The sequence below is a fragment of the Acipenser ruthenus genome, unplaced genomic scaffold (genome assembly GCF_902713425.1).
Source record: "Acipenser ruthenus unplaced genomic scaffold, fAciRut3.2 maternal haplotype, whole genome shotgun sequence".
Lineage (NCBI taxonomy): Eukaryota > Metazoa > Chordata > Actinopteri > Acipenseriformes > Acipenseridae > Acipenser > Acipenser ruthenus.
The window spans coordinates 16,693-32,605 of NW_026708132.1; the positions used below are offsets into that span (position 1 = coordinate 16,693).

The following is a 15,913-nucleotide window of genomic DNA, read 5'->3' on the forward strand; positions in this document are numbered from 1 at the left end:
TCCTGCCCTCTCCCCTCTCCCCTGCCCTCTCCCCTATTTCGGTCCCGGCTGTACCCTGGCTTGTATCCCGTTCCCAGTGGAGGGGAGCTGGCTGGCAGGCAGTTGCTGCTGCTGCTGCTGCTGGCTCTGTATGGGAGAGACAGCTGAGCTTCCTGTCCAGGGCTGTGCTGGGTAGCCGCTACTTCCTGTGCTGTAGGTACAGGGGTGCGGAGCTGGGTACAAGGGTACAGGGCCCCCCGGACCCCCAGCATGAGGGGCTGCTGCGAAGGAGCAGGGTGTTGAGGAGGAGGAGGAGGAAGAAGAGGATGGGGAGGTACCAGTCTGGACTGGGATGGAAGGGACTGGGACTGGAATCGTCCCGCTGTGGAGTGGGGTCACAGATGAGAACCACCCAGCTGGAGACCCCTGGGGAAACAAATTATTTAAAATTACTATATATATATATATATTTGTTTTTTAATATGCTTTACCAGACCTCTCTGTGCTTTACAATGCTTCCCTATGCTTTACCAGACCTCTCTGTGCTTTACAATGCTTCCCTATGCTTTACCAGACCTCTCTGTGCTTTACAATGCTTCCCTATGCTTTACCACACCTCTCTGTGCTTTACAATGCTTCCCTGTGCTTTACCAGACCTCTCTGTGCTTTACAATGCTTCCCTATGCTTTACCACACCTCTCTGTGCTTTACAATGCTTCCCTGTGCTTTACCAGACCTCTCTGTGCTTTACAATGCTTCCCTATGCTTTACCACACCTCTCTGTGCTTTACAATGCTTCCCTATGCTTTACCAGACCTCTCTGTGCTTTACAATGCTTCCCTATGCTTTACCACACCTCTGTGCTTTACAATGCTTCCCTGTGCTTTACCACACCTCTGTGCTTTACAATGCTTCCCTATGCTTTACCAGACCTCTCTGTGCTTTACAATGCTTCCCTATGCTTTAGCACACACCTCTGTGCTTTACAATGCTTCCCTATGCTTTACCACACCTCTGTGCTTGCCCATGCTGCACCATGCTGTCTCTATGCTGTACCACACTGCAGGACTCTGTTATAATTGACAGCTCACCTCGGGAGGATTGCTCCAGGTACCGATCTCCTGCTTCTGTTGAATCTGCTTGATCTGGTTCAGGCTGGGCTTCGTGTGGGCGGTGCCCACCGTCTCCTTCGTCCAATCATCAACCAGCTTGTGCAGCTCATCCGTGAACGTGCCCTTCTTATTGGCTGAGCCCTGCTGGCAGGCGTTGGCATTGCTGCACATCACAGGACCTGGGAGGGGAGGGGGGCACACGGCAACCATCAGCGTTACTGTGAAGAGACCGAGTCAAGCAGACCAGCGTTTGGACTCAAAACGACCTGGTAACTGTTACTGATGCTTATTATTGAAACTAATTTAAATTATTGAACTTTAATTTATGAATGGAATGGAATGGGAGTTGAATGGAATGGAATGGGAGTTGAATGGAATGGAATGGAGTTGAATGGAATGGAGTTGAATGGAATGGAGTTGAATGGAATGGAGTTGAATGGAATGGAGTTGAATGGAATGGAATGGGAGTTGAATGGAATGGAATGGAGTTGAATGGAATGGAGTTGAATGGAATGGAATGGGAGTTGAATGGAATGGAATGGAGTTGAATGGAATGGAGTTGAATGGAATGGAGTTGAATGGGATGGAGTTTAGTGGAATGGAATGGAGTTGAATGGAATGGAATGGAGTTGAATGGAATGGAGTTGAATGGGATGGAGTTTAGTGGAATGGAATGGAGTTGAATGGAATGGAGTTGAATGGAATGGGAGGTGAATGGAATGGAATGGGAGTTGAATGGAATGGAGTTGAATGGAATGGAGTTGAATGGAATGGAGTTGAATGGGATGGAGTTTAGTGGAATGGAATGGAGTTGAATGGAGTTGAACTATACACTGTAAATACTATTGGCTAGATTTTGAAAGCTCTTCACAATCCGTGCTGGGGGGGGGGAGGGGCGGAGGCTGACAGACGCATGGCAGGCCCACCTTGCTCTGTGACTCCCTGCTGGCAGCTGTGACTCTGCAGGGGCTCCTGGACGTTCATGTGGGAATCAAAGAGGGAGGAGGAGGAGGAGGAGTGGGTGAGCAGGCAGGGGGAGGGAGCAGAGAGACAGCAGATCGGCTGAACACCTGGAGAGAGACGGGGAGGGGAGAGAGGGAGAGAGAGGGGGAAAGAGAGAGAGAGATGGGAGAGAGGGAGATAGAGAGAGAGAGAGAGAGAGTGAGGGAGAGAGGGGGAAGAGAGAGAGAGAGAGAGAGAGAGAGAGAGAGAGAGAGAGAGAGAGAGAGAGAGAGAGAGAACAGGGCAGATCACAGGTCAGAGCTGGTATTATAAAATAATGAAGAACTCATACTAGGTTTAAATTCACACGCGGTTATTTGTGTGGTTGGTCAGGTCAACGCCGCATTACTGTCTCTGTCCCTGCTCAGCCCAGCAGAATGAAACGGAGCGGGTTTGACTGGACTCTGAAGACACCAGTTATCCCCCCTCCCCTCCTAACTGACCTCAGCACCACGGTACTGGACCCTCCACTGATGCACTATCCTTGCACTGTTGTGCACTGTAGATGTAACTTGTTGTGATCCTAACTGGTTGCATCCTAGTTCATATTGTATTCTAGCAGTGTTATTATTATACATAGCATCCTAGTTCATATTGTATTCTAGTAGTGTTATTATTATACATAGCATCCTAGTTCATATTGTATTCTAGTAGTGTTATTATTATACATAGCATCCTAGTTCATATTGTATTCTAGTAGTGTTATTATTATACATAGCATCCTAGTTCATATTGTATTCTAGTAGTGTTATTATTATACATAGCATCCTAGTTCATATTGTATTCTAGTAGTGTTATTATTATACATAGCATCCTAGTTCATATTGTATTCTAGCAGTATTATTATTATACATAGCATCCTAGTTCATATTGGATTCTAGTAGTGTTATTATTATACATAGCATCCTAGTTCATATTGGATTCTAGTAGTGTTATTATTATACATAGCATCCTAGTTCATATTGTATTCTAGTAGTGTTATTATTATACATAGCATCCTAGTTCATATTGGATTCTAGTAGTGTTATTATTATACATAGCATCCTAGTTCATATTGTATTCTAGTAGTGTTATTATTATACAGAGCATCCTAGTTCAGATTGGATTCTAGTAGTGTTATTATTATACAGAGCATCCTAGTTCATATTGGATTCTAGTAGTGTTATTATTATACAGAGCATCCTAGTTCATATTGGATTCTAGTAGTGTTATTATTATACAGAGCATCCTAGTTCATATTGGATTCTAGTAGTATTATTATTATACAGAGCATCCTAGTTCAGATTGGATTCTAGTAGTGTTATTATTATACATAGCATCCTAGTTCATATTGTATTCTAGTAGTGTTATTATTATACATAGCATCCTAGTTCATATTGTATTCTAGTAGTGTTATTATTATACAGAGCATCCTAGTTCATATTGGATTCTAGTAGTGTTATTATTATACAGAGCATCCTAGTTCATATTGGATTCTAGTAGTGTTATTATTATACAGAGCATCCTAGTTCATATTGTATTCTAGTAGTGTTATTATTATACAGAGCATCCTAGTTCATATTGTATTCTAGTAGTGTTATTATTATACATAGCATCCTAGTTCATATTGGATTCTAGTAGTGTTATTATTATACACAGCATCCTAGTTCATATTGGATTCTAGTAGTGTTATTATTATACACAGCATCCTAGTTCATATTGGATTCTAGTAGTGTTATTATTATACAGAGCATCCTAGTTCATATTGTATTCTAGCAGTGTTATTATTATACAGAGCATCCTAGTTCATATTGTATTCTAGCAGTGTTATTATTATACATAGCATCCTAGTTCATATTGTATTCTAGTAGTGTTATTATTTGCACTGGCTGTAAGCTACACTGTATTTAAATATGAAGCTTGCATTGTAACTGCCCTGTGTGAGTCGCGTTGGATAAAGGCATCTGCCTAATAAATAAATACATAATAATAATAATAATAATAATAATAATAATAATAATAATAATATAAACTCTTACCCATGTTGAGCAGCCCGTTTTCGTTCTGCGTGAGGGACTGGGGGCGGCTGCGTAGCTTCGTCTTGGCGGAGCGAGGCCGGCGAGGAGACGGGCACTGCGAGGGCAGCCCGTGGGGTGCCGGGGGGTCCTTGCACCCCTTCAGCTGGCGGAGCTGCACGTACAGCTGCTGCAGCTCCCGGTTCTGCTGGGCTTGGAGAGTCACAACCTCCTGGATGTGCCTGAGCAGAGAGACACACATAGCGTCATTATAAACCAGCAGGGAAGCCAATGGAAGATCAGCTTTAGCACCTTCATCAGTGTGAAACAAGAAGAGGCTTTGAGATTGTCAGCCGTTGCTGAAAGTGATGTTGCTGTAAAACAATAAAAGAACAGAATGGAACGGAATTGAATATAATGGGATTGAGATGAGCTGAGCTAAAGTACACTGAACTGAAATGTTCCGAACGGCAAAACACTCACTTCTCTCTGAGTGTGTGGAGCTCCCTCCTCAGATCCTCAGATTCCTCGTCGCTGCTGAAGGGGGGTGAGGAGGAGGAGGGCAGCCTCGGGGTCCCCTGCTCCTGCTGGGGGGGGCAGGCCCTGGGGGGGCTCCCCCGGTCTGTGCTGGGCTGCGCTGGGCTGGCCCAGCCCTCTGACTGCGAGGAGGAGGAGGAGGAGGAGGAGGAGGATGAGGAGGGGGATCTGGACTCGGAGTCACGCTCTGGGGTGACGGAGGAGCTGTCTGTTTCCCCGGGACCCGGGTTCTGCTGCTGTGGTCCCAGGGCTCGCCTCACTGAGAACCGGCCCACTGTCTTCTCCTGCTCCTGTGAGTCCCCGGTGAATTCAAGGGACCCCCCAGTCTCCTCCGAACCCCCATTCTGTTCGGGGGACCCCCCATCTGCAGATCTTGGGGGAGTGGGTGTGGTTTCTTGTAGCACAGTCGTGACCTTAATGTAAAAAAAATATATATTAATAATAATTAATTATATACATTATATCCATCCATTCTAGTGCCCAGTACAGTACTGCTAACCAAAATAAAACAAATCAATTCAACTACAGACGTTTCCACTAGAAGTCTTTCTCAGCGTCTTCAATAGAAACACTAAAAGAAACTTCATAAATTCAATGACAAACGTTTCCACCAGAAGTCTCTCAGTGTCTTCAATAGAAACACTAAAAGAAACTTAATAAATTCAATGACAAACGTTTCCACTAGAAGTCTTTCTCAGTGTCTTCAATAGAAACACTGAAAGAAACTTCATAAATTCAATGGCAAATGTTTCCACTAGAAGTCTTTCTCAGCGTCTTCAATAGAAACACTAAAAGAAACTTCATAAATTCAACGGCAGACGTTTCCACTAGAAGTCTTTCTCAGCGTCTTCAATAGAAACACTAAAAGAAACTTCATAAATTCAATGGCAAACGTTTCCACTAGAAGTCTTTCTCAGCGTCTTCAATAGAAACACTAAAAGAAACTTCATAAATTCAACGGCAAGCGTTTCCACTAGAAGTCAGATATTTTAAGCCAATGACCGCTAGTTGATACGTCTAGTCTGTCACTGAATTCATGATGTTTCTCTTAGTGTTTCTATATTCTAGGTTTTTTTATTTATTTTTAATGGTCTCTCAACTACATTATTTTTAACGATAACCTTACCTCGCAAACTGGTTACATAAAACGTCTATCAAAATTGGCATAAATACAGAGAAAGCGCCTTTGGTACTTCATGGGTTAAAGCCGCGCTGCTCGTACCTGGAAGCGGCCCCTCTGCTGCGGCCCCTCGCTGGTCTGGCTGGGGTCAGTGTCGGGCCCCTCACTGCGCTCCACAGTGGAAGTGGATTCAAAGAGTTCACCAGTGTGGCTCAAACTGCCCTCTGTGACACAAACCAAACACAAAAACCACTATCTATATCTATGTATATATACATCTATATATGCAGGCAGGCAGGCAGACAGGCACACACGCACGCACGCACGCACACACACAGCCACCCTCTTATGCTTTTTAATCTAGAAAGGGTTGTCTACCTCAGAGTTACGAACGCCTTGGAGAAACAGTCTGTCGGTAACTGTGAAAGATGAGTTTTCAGATGGGTTTAATATTCCCTCTCTCCGCACCCCCAGTCTGGCAAGCAGCGAGGCAAAGCAATACCCGCGCTGCTACGATTGGACGAGTCCAGTAACAATAACAACCACAACATGGTGCTATACACGCTGAACTCGCCATCGAAATCAGAGCAAGATTTAAAAGGTTCAGGAAAACCTGGGGTTAACTTAGTGCTTGTCTTTATTTTAAGCAGCTTGCTCAGTCACTCCTTTTGCTTTGTGGGGGGGGGGGGGGGGGGGCAGACCCTGGGCTTGCTTTAAATCTAAAATCTTCCTCGTAAAAATGTCCTTCTAAAAATGGTCATTTTTGGCCTTCTACGTGACTTGAGAGATTATCGATGCACTCAGAGTGATTGCACGCTTCAGCTGAATTAGAAGCGGTCAGTTTGTAGGTCTGGTGTTCGTAACTCTAGAAGACCCTACTGTATTTCAAACAGGGTGCAGTGCAAACTCTCTGAAAATTTATACAAAAAAAAAATAAAAACAAATACAAAAGCAGTGCAATGCTATATAAAGAAACAGTTTGCCCCTCGAAACGCAGCCCCAGTCTCCCCGACACCCTGTCAAAGCGACTCGGAGTGGAAGTGATATCTGGGCAATCCAGCCGGTCGGTCAAGAAATGTCTTTTCTAAAATACAGCTCTGGCCAAAAGTTTTGCATCGCCTGCAATTTTAAGATTGAAACAGAAATGACATACATGAACATAATTCAGATCTTTCGGTTTAACGTCGTGTTGTAAATCAAAAGAAACTACAACATGACAAAAAAGTCTTACCCAGAAGCCGTAATAGTAGCACAGTATTATTTCACGTTAGATTTAGTTTTTGTCCGTTTCTTTTTGTATCTGGGGAAAGCTCCAAAGCGCTGGTGTGTAATTCAATATGTTAACGTCACATTATTCAGCAGCTTTCATTCTAGGAATCTAAAGTAGTTTGTTCTATAGTGCTGCATTCTGTAAATCACACCAGCCACAGATCTCCTAAACATCACTTATCTGAACCGAATCCCCCTTCACACAACCAGGCGAGCCCCTCATAACCAGACTGGGTCAAAAAGAACAGTAGCCAGTGCAGAGAATCTGACACAGCACTGTGCCACGCTAATCAAAGCTAACGATACTGTAATGTAACATACCCTCAGTTCAATAATGTGCAATAATAGGGATTCGTTTTTAAAGCCTAGGACTCCTTTATAAGGGGACACACTATCGTAATATCCTGCTGTATTGGTCCAGGTCGTGGGCATTCAGTACAGCCATGGATTCAGGGGGCACGTTTTCAGTTCTGTTGGGGTCTCGGCTCCGAGGGGTAGGGTTTTGGTTCTGGAGCGGGTGGGGAATGATCCAGTCTGGTTCTGAAGGGCTCCCTTTCCATTGCACAGGTTAACATGAAGCTAGTCTAATTCTGGTGAGGAGGGGAGGACAGCGCACAAGGAGAGGGGAGGGAGGGGTTTAAAATCAAATCAATAAAAACACATCAATACCTTCATTACTGTGTGTATATAGATCTATATATACATATATACATATATATAGAATACAGGTGAAAATATATAGGATTAAAAAATGTATGATGAAATTACAGGAAGACGTGTGTGACGGCAAAAACAAATCAAAAACACACAGTTTCATAATCTTGCTGTGTGCTTGTGATATATATACATTACTATATAATTTTTTTTCCAGAAGTTTGTATTCAGCACCAGGCAGAGGCACAAACTCACCTCTCCCTCCCTCATCAAGTCAAATATAGATGATTTCTGATTTACATGTAATTGCTATGAACTGTTGCTTAACTGCAGAGACATTCATATATAAAAGTGTCTGACGGTCTTTTTTGGAAAAACCTTTGCTGTGCGTGAATGCCTTAAGAGATGATATATTATATATACACAGTACACACGCACAAACGCGCACACACACACACACGCGCATCTTGTTAGCAGAAATCATATTTTAAAAACTCAAAAGCCAAAAGGAAATTAATAGGGATGATCTCTCCTACGTCTATCGTTAATATCATCATCATCATGGTTATTTCCGTGTGTGTTGTAACCCCCTGGCCCTCGGCACGCTACCTTGACAGACTCTTGACCTCTTGAAAAGGCTGCTTGAGTGCCGGAGCCTGAACGCCCAGCTTTTCAATTTGCGAGTCCACGATTTCTTGCTAACAGCGTTTCTGAGACTAGGACAAGTAAAGCTTAGACCAAAATATCCACCTCCTGCTTGCAGCTTGTGAGCTCCGGCTCGGAGGGCTCCCTGCCCTGGGTCTGCAGGGGAAGAGGCTTCAGAGTGGGGGAGGATCGCCTGGAGAGAAACCAGCAGAGGTTCAAAACCGCAGGCAACAGCATCGCACTGATGTTAAAAGAGGGGGGTTAGAAAAATACAGGGGCCCCCCCCCGACCCCCGCACCCCCCACACACGTGTGGCTGCAACTGTTTAAATAACGCACCTGTCATTTTCATTGTTAACATCCCCACAGCTTTTTACACTTAGAAATGTAAAGTCTGTTTCAAAGCTCTTTTTAAAAATGTCCGCTCTAGTGCACTGGGGTTCGAGATCTGTCCTCTAAAATCACTGCGATTAAAAAAATCTAAAAAAAACAAAACAAAAAAAAAACAGAACAGCTCTGTCTTTTCTGTTCCGTTATTTTGACAATGTGGGCAACAACCCTGACTGTCGCTGCACTACAGTGGACACTTCGGAAAAGAGCTCTGAACTGCGAGTCTGTTTAGGAATGGTGAAGCGAAGAAGCTTCTCAGCGTCTTGGTGGGCTGTACTTACAAGCACGGCCGGCTCAACGGGCAGAGCCCGGACCGCTGCAGAGGGGCCGTCTCGACCAAAGAGTGGGCAGGAGAAAGAGCAGGGAGGGGGCAGCTGATTCACCGCAGGCTGGGAGGGGCAAGCGAGACCTACCCCTTCCCTCCCCGCGGGGGCAGGAACCTGAAGAACTGCCCCCCCGTCCCTGTCCCCGGACAACTGCGTGACCTCGGTGAACTCTGACCCCTGACTGGCGGTGATCGCGGTGAGATCCGAGCAGGAGGATGACCTGGAAGAGGAAGAGGAGGAGGAGGAGGAGGAGGAGGAGGAGGAAGGCTTCGAGTCCGGGGGGGTCTCCAATCCTGCGGCGGCCTCCTCCCCCCCCCCAGGGCCCTCCTCCGAGGCGGTCAGGGGGGCCACAGGGCCGGCGGGGGCCCCTGTCCCGCTGTGCTCCGGGTACAGCAGGGTCCGCAGCTTCTCGTCCAGAGTCTTGATGCGGTTGTCCACGAAATCCATCTTCGGGGGGCCCTCCCCGTCCGACTCCGGCACCGAGGAGGGCTGGGCCGGGCTGGGGTTGGAGGCTGGGGTCCCGCCCTGGTTCTGGGGGGGCCCCAGGGGTTCCACGGGGGACAGAGTGGTCAGGGCGAGGTGCTGAACGCAAGGCTCTGGGGTGGCACTGCGGGCGAGAACGGGACCCTGGTCCAGCTCCGAATCTTCTCGTTCGGGCGCGGAGGAGGGCTCCTCTGGGATCGCGGTGCATTCTTCTGCGGTGCTTTGTTGAGGCGCTGCTGTTGTGGTAGTTGGTTCCTCTCCTTCGACCGCGGAGGCGCGGGTTTGGGGACCCCCCACCTCAGCCTGCAAGATCCCGCACGGCACGGCGTTCGTGGAAGCAGAGGGGTCTGGGAGCAGTGCAGAGCCAGGTAGAGGCTGCGCGGCTGTCTGCCAGCCCTCTTCAGCTAAATACAAGGACAATTAAGAGCAAGCTTTGAGTGCCTTTTTGTTTGAGTGTCGTTTTGTTGCCTGCAGTGTATTTATTTATCTGTGGTTCGATGCTTTTCGGATAATAAGCTCCAACCTCTCCCAACATCATTTAGATCTTTTATTTAACATCATGTAATCACAGAAACTACAAAATGATACTGCAAAGTCTACCGGAAGCCGTAATAGTAGCACAGCAGTATTTCACGTTAGATTTCGAAACGTCGCATTTTTCCATTTTTGTCAGTTTACAGTTAAGTATATGGAGGGGAAACTCCAAAGCGCTGGTGTGCAATTCAACATGTTAACGTCACGTTATTCAGCAGCTTTCATTCCACTTCATGAAGCACAATCAGTTCCATTCTGCATAGAGGGTGGTGATGCAAAACATTTACCTGCAGCAGTGTCATCATCTCCAGGCTGCAGTTCTGCAGAGTCTCCAGCAGGGGTCATGGGGGCACCCTGGCCAGACTGGGACTCGCGGTGTCTGATGGTCTGGTTGATGAAGAACCGCCAGCGACCTACTGGGGAGGACTGGGAGGAATCCACTGGGGGAACGGGGAAGAGGGGGTTAGCAATGCTAAAGGAGCCGGTACCTGCGGGTCTGGATTGACTGTGCTACCATGCACTGGGACTGGCCCCAGGACCACGTTACTATCCATGCACTACACTGTCATGTCACTGTAGATACAAACTTCTTTAAAAGGCCATTTCAAAAGCACAACCCCTGTTCACTTGTATAACTGGCTGACTTACATGGAGGAGGGGGAGGTGGGTTGATCTGAAGCTGCTCCATCGATCCGGTCTGAAATGAAAACACACATTGAGGCTAAATAAAAATGTATTTATTTTAAAATACACAATTCATGAAGAATCCTTATCACCCTCCCCCCCCTCCCCTCCCCTCCCCTCCCCGATCCCCTCCTCCCCCTCCCCTCCCCCTATCCACCTCTCCCTCCCTGACCGGCTGACCTGTCATCCTCCCCCTCTCCCTGACCGGCTGACCTGTCATCCTCCCCCTCTCCCTGACTGGCTGACCTGTGACCCTCCCCCTCCACCCCCGGGGCCCCCCCACTGGCTGACCTGTGACCTCCCCCCCCCCCTCCCCCCCGGCCCCCCCACTGGCTGACCTGTGACCTCCCCCCCCCCCTCCCCCCCGGCCCCCCCCGCTGGCTGACCTGCAGGATCTCCAGGGCTTGACCCACGATGCAGCGCAGCTCCTCCACAAACTTCTCCTTCTCCAGGTCCAGCACAAAGTCCTCTTCCACCTGCACACACAGAGACAGAGATATACACAAAGATACACATACACACACACACACAGACAGAGATACACAGAGATACACACACACAGAGACAGAGACAGAGATACACACAGAGATACACACACACACAGAGACAGAGATATACAGAGAAACACACACACACAGAGACAGAGATACACACAGAGAGACACAGAGACACACAGACAGAGATACACACAGAGATAGATACACACAGAGAGATATATTCACATAGATACAGACACAGACAGACAAAGACACACAAAAACAGACAGAAAAGTGAAAGGCAGGAATGAGAGGCTGGTGAATTCGCCTCTGTCTCTGTCTGTGAATTCCCTGCTGCCTGCCTGCCTGCCTGCCTGTGTGTGTTACCCGGCCTCGCTCTCTCTCTCTCACCATGTACTCTGCAATGTCCTCGGGCGCGTCTCCGTCCGTGTCAAACTTGAAGGTCACCATCTTGTTATTGTGGGTCTCCAGCTGGCACTCCACCATGTTGTCTCCACTCGAGGAGACCTGAAGAGGAGACAGGAGTGGGTGTTACTGTCTGCTCTCTGTGCTGCGCGTGGAACAGTGTGTGTGCGTGTGTTGCACGCAGTACAGCGTACGCTGTGTGCTGTGTGCTCTGTGTGCACTGTGCGCTGTGCTCTGTGTGCACTGTGCGCTGTGCTCTGTGCTCTGTGCTGTGTACTCTGTGCTCTGTGCTGTGTGCTGTGTGCTCTGTGCTGTGTGCGCTGTGCTCTGTGCTGTGTGCTCTGTGCTCTGTGTGCTCTGCGCTGTGCTCTGTGCGCTGGGCTCTGTGCTGTGTACTGTGTGCTCTGTGCTGTGTACTGTGTGCGCTGTGCTGTGTGCTCTGTACTGTGTGCGCTGTGCTGTGTGCTCTGTACTGTGTGCTCTGTGCGCTCTGTGCTGTGTATTGTGTGCTCTGTGCTGTACCTGCAGCATGGTGAGTTGGAAGCGGGTGTTCTTGTCCGCTCTCTGGCAGGACGTTCTCCTCTGTGGTTTGGGTTTGTCTTGCTTGCCGTTCCCCCCAGCCCCCTCCTCCACCGTCGCAGCGCTCTGCACATCCAGAGGGCCTCTGAGAGAGAGAGAGAGAGAGAGAGAGAGAGTTAGTTAGTTGCCCCTTACTGGACCCTCAGCTGATGCACTATCGCACTGCTACGCATTGTAGATGTAACTCATTGTAATCTTAACTTGTTACATCATCTTGTATTCCAGCAGCATTATTATTTGCTGTAAACTACACTGTGTTTAAATACGAAGCTTGCATTGTAACCCTGTGCTGCCCTGTGACACCTGTGTGAGCCGCCTGGGATAAAGGAGTAAATAATAATAATAATAATAATAATAATAATAATAATAATAATAATAATTAAAAAACCCTATAGAACACTTCCGAAAATTAATTTATTTATACAGCGCACTTCACATCAATAAAGACGTTTCAGAGCGCTTTACATAAAACACAAAAGAGCATTGCAGAAGAGAAAACTATACATACAGTATCTATATATAAAGAATTACAAAAGGGAGACAGTTACCCGAGGGCAGAGTCTTGTTTTTGCACCGACTGCTCAAAGCTTTCTCCTCCTGTGTGCTGAGACTTCACCTGCAGCTCCTATCGAGAAACACCAGCTGATAAAAACCACAGCAACAAGAAGCGAACCCGTGCCAGGTGCATCAAACACCTTCAGCTACGTCCCTCGTCCCCGGGTCCCCGCCAGTTAAACCCGTTAACTGCCAAATGAATCTTTCTTTGAAACCAGCCAGAACACAAGCTGCGTCATTCGACACATTCAAAATCAATATTTCTTCAATCCTTTTTGAATCCTTTGTTTAACTTTAAGAAACTTTTTAGAAACTTTTAAAGTTTTTATTTCTACTTCTCGTTCCCAATAAACAAAACAAACAAAAAAAAAATACTCCCCATCATTCCTCCCCCCCCCAAGCACTATCACTAAAAGGGTTAGCTAGCAGGATCATCTATCTGAGCAAGTGTCTTTCTAGTTTTAGAACATTAAAAGAGGATTTTTGTTACTCAGCAATGCAGTCCCCCTCCACCCCCATCCCAGGTGTCTGTCCGGTTATACCTCGACTCGGGCGATATCTGCGGGGGTGGCTCCAGCAGTGGGTTGAGGGAGGAGGCAAGCGCTGGGAGCGGGCGTGGGGGCGGGGACGGGGGGCTCCTGTTGATCCACAGACTGCCGCTGAGAAGACTGTCCCGGCGCAGCCTCGCAGCCACCCCCTGGGTCGGAAGCGGGCAGGATGAGGTGAGAGCGAGAGGGGCTGGGGAGGGGTGGCGGTGGCTCAGCACTCTGGAAAACAGGGGGAGCGCCGGAACTGGCACAGGAATAATCCTGAGCGCCCGACTGCTGGCTCTCAGGTGCCTGCTGCTGGGGTGGTCGGGCTGCTGCGTTGCCCAGGCAGGGCTGAGCTGCTGCAGCCGTTGGCATGGACTGTGCGGGGAACCCTGACACAACTTGGCTGTACAGAGGGACAGTCACGGGATGCTGTAGCTGAATGTGGCATTGGTGAGGGACAGGGGCAGGCTGCTGCTGCTGCTGCTGCTGTAGTAATTGAGCTTGCTGTTGCTGAGCCTCTAACTGGTCCTGCTGAACTTGAACCGGCTGTGGCTGTTGTCGTTGCTGTTGTTGAGCCTGTAACTCTTGCTGTAACAGAGCCTGCTGCTGCTGCTGTAGCAACTGATCCTGTTGAACTTGATCTGGCGGCTGTTGTAGCTGAGGCTGCTGCAGTTGAACCTGTGGTTGCTGAGATTGTAACAGAGCCTGTTGCTGCTGCTGCTCCTGTAACAGAGCCTGCTGCTGCTGAGCCTCTAACTGCTGTTGTAACAGAGCCTGCTGCTGCTGAGCCTCTAACTGCTGTTGTAACAGAGCCTGCTGCTGCTGAGCCTCTAACTGCTGCTGTAGCTGAGCCTGTTGCTGCTGAGCCTCTAACTGCTGTTGTAACTGAGCCTGTTGCTGCTGCTGTTGTATCTGAGCCTGTTGCTGCTGCAGTAACAGGTCCTGCTGAACTTGAACCGGCTGTGGCTGGGTTTGCTGCTGTAATAACTGTTGTTGCTGCTGAGCCTGTAACTGCTGCTGTAACAGAGCCTGCTGCTGCTGCTGCTGCAACAGATCCTGTTCAACTTGACTGGGCTGTTGCAGCTGAACCGGTGGCTGCTGAGCCTGTAACTGAGCCTGCTGCCGTTGCTGTAGCAACAGGTCCTGTTGAACGTGAACAGCTTGCTGCTGCTGCTGCTGCTGCTGCTGACACTGTAACTGTTCCTGCTGCTGCTGCTGTAATTGAGCCTGTTCCTGCTGATGCTGTTTGATCAGGTCCTGCTGCTGCTGCTGCTGCTGCTGCTGCAACTGAGCCTGTCGCTGCTGCTGCAGTAACAGGTCCTGCCGCTGTGGTTGCTGTGCGACTTGCTGCTGCTGTTTCTGCTGGGTCAGTCCAGCCGCTGGTAAGTGGCCCTGCTGAACCGCAGCTGGCGTGGCTTGCTGTGCCGGTGCCTGCGCGCCTGTTGCCTGGTGCTGTTGCGACTGCAGCTGCATTTGCGCCGCTGACTGTTGTCTTTGTAGCTGTTCTTGATGCGGTTGCAGGGTGTGCACAGGCTGCTGCTGCTGGTAGCCGAGCTGCGCCTGCTGTAGTAAATAATGCTGCTCTGCCTGCAACTGTGTGGCGTGCCCCGTCGACGCGGCTTGCTGTCCTGGCTGCTGCGATAGGAAAGCCTGGGGATCCATCTGCTGTTGCATTAAGTGCTGCTGCTGCTGCTGCTGCTGCATTGAATGTGCCTGCATTTGCGACTCAGTCACTCCTCCATGCAACTGCAACTGCTGTTGCCGAGACAAGAAAGCCTGCTGCTGCTCGATCTGTTGCTGCATTAAGGCCTGTTGAAGCTGCAAGGAGTCCTGAACCACAGAAGGGTGTTTCTGAGCTGGAGGTGGCCCGGGAATTATTTGCTGCTGCTGCTGCTGCTGCGACAGGAAGGCCTGTTGTTCCATTTGCTGCTGTTGCATTAAGTGCTTCTGCTGCTGCACTTGCGACTCGGTCAAACCTCCATGCAACTGCAAATGCGACGGCTGCTGAGACAAGAAAGCCTGCTGCTGCTGCTGCTGCATTAAAGCCTGCTGAATCTGCAAGGAGTCGGATTGGTGCTGGGCTACCTGTGCTGTTGGAGCTTGATGCTGTGGCTGCTGTGGCTGCTGGACACTTTGTTGTGGTATAACCCAAGCAGAATCGCTCGGATCCACGACAGCTGTTGTCGTCTGTCCAGGGCCCCCTGCCTGAGGGGACACTCCGGTCTGGAAAGCCTGTGTCTGAGCCTGGGGGGCAGCCATCAGGCTGGGCCCGGGGTTTGTGGTGGAGGCAGCAGGGGCAGAGCCGGTGGAAGAGTCCAACAGGACCGTGCCAGACCCTGTCTGTGATTGCAGCTGGGCTTGGGGCTGCCCCTCCGTCCCGCGAGGCTGCTGGGAGGCATCGAGGTGCTGGAGGGGGTGGGGGGGGGAGAGAGAAACAGCGTAAGAAAGAGCGAGCAAGCGTAAGGGTTAAAATTAAAAGGAGCAGCGAGTGCAGAAGCAAAAATGTCTTTTTATTATTATTTGTTTTTTATTTGCACAGATTTTATGCCGGGTGTCTCTGAAAGGAGAAGGTTATTAAGTTTATTTTTGTATTTTGAAATTGAGCTTTACTGAGTA

The 15,913-nt window shown here is 48.7% G+C and overlaps 1 protein-coding gene across 6 annotated transcripts in view; it reads right to left on the reverse strand.

The window, feature by feature from the left end:
• Positions 1–15,913, reverse strand: part of si:dkey-151g10.3 (serine/threonine-protein kinase WNK3) — a 35,857-nt gene continuing 19,944 nt past the window's right edge. For 2 of the 6 annotated variants that reach the window (XM_034002639.3, XM_059019931.1), the window contains exons 11-25: positions 13,307–15,703; positions 12,758–12,834; positions 12,153–12,294; positions 11,616–11,732; positions 11,115–11,204; positions 10,693–10,741; positions 10,332–10,484; positions 8,983–9,914; positions 8,277–8,505; positions 5,847–5,968; positions 4,571–5,037; positions 4,112–4,329; positions 2,018–2,161; positions 1,071–1,270; positions 1–405 (exon numbers count right to left, since the gene is read on the reverse strand). In XM_034002639.3, the coding sequence (XP_033858530.3) occupies positions 34–405; positions 1,071–1,270; positions 2,018–2,161; positions 4,112–4,329; positions 4,571–5,037; positions 5,847–5,968; positions 8,277–8,505; positions 8,983–9,914; positions 10,332–10,484; positions 10,693–10,741; positions 11,115–11,204; positions 11,616–11,732; positions 12,153–12,294; positions 12,758–12,834; positions 13,307–15,703 (5,709 nt within the window). In that variant the 3' untranslated portion in view covers positions 1–33. The other 4 variants (XM_034002641.3, XM_034002640.3, XM_034002643.3 and 1 more) reach the window with 4 other exon arrangements.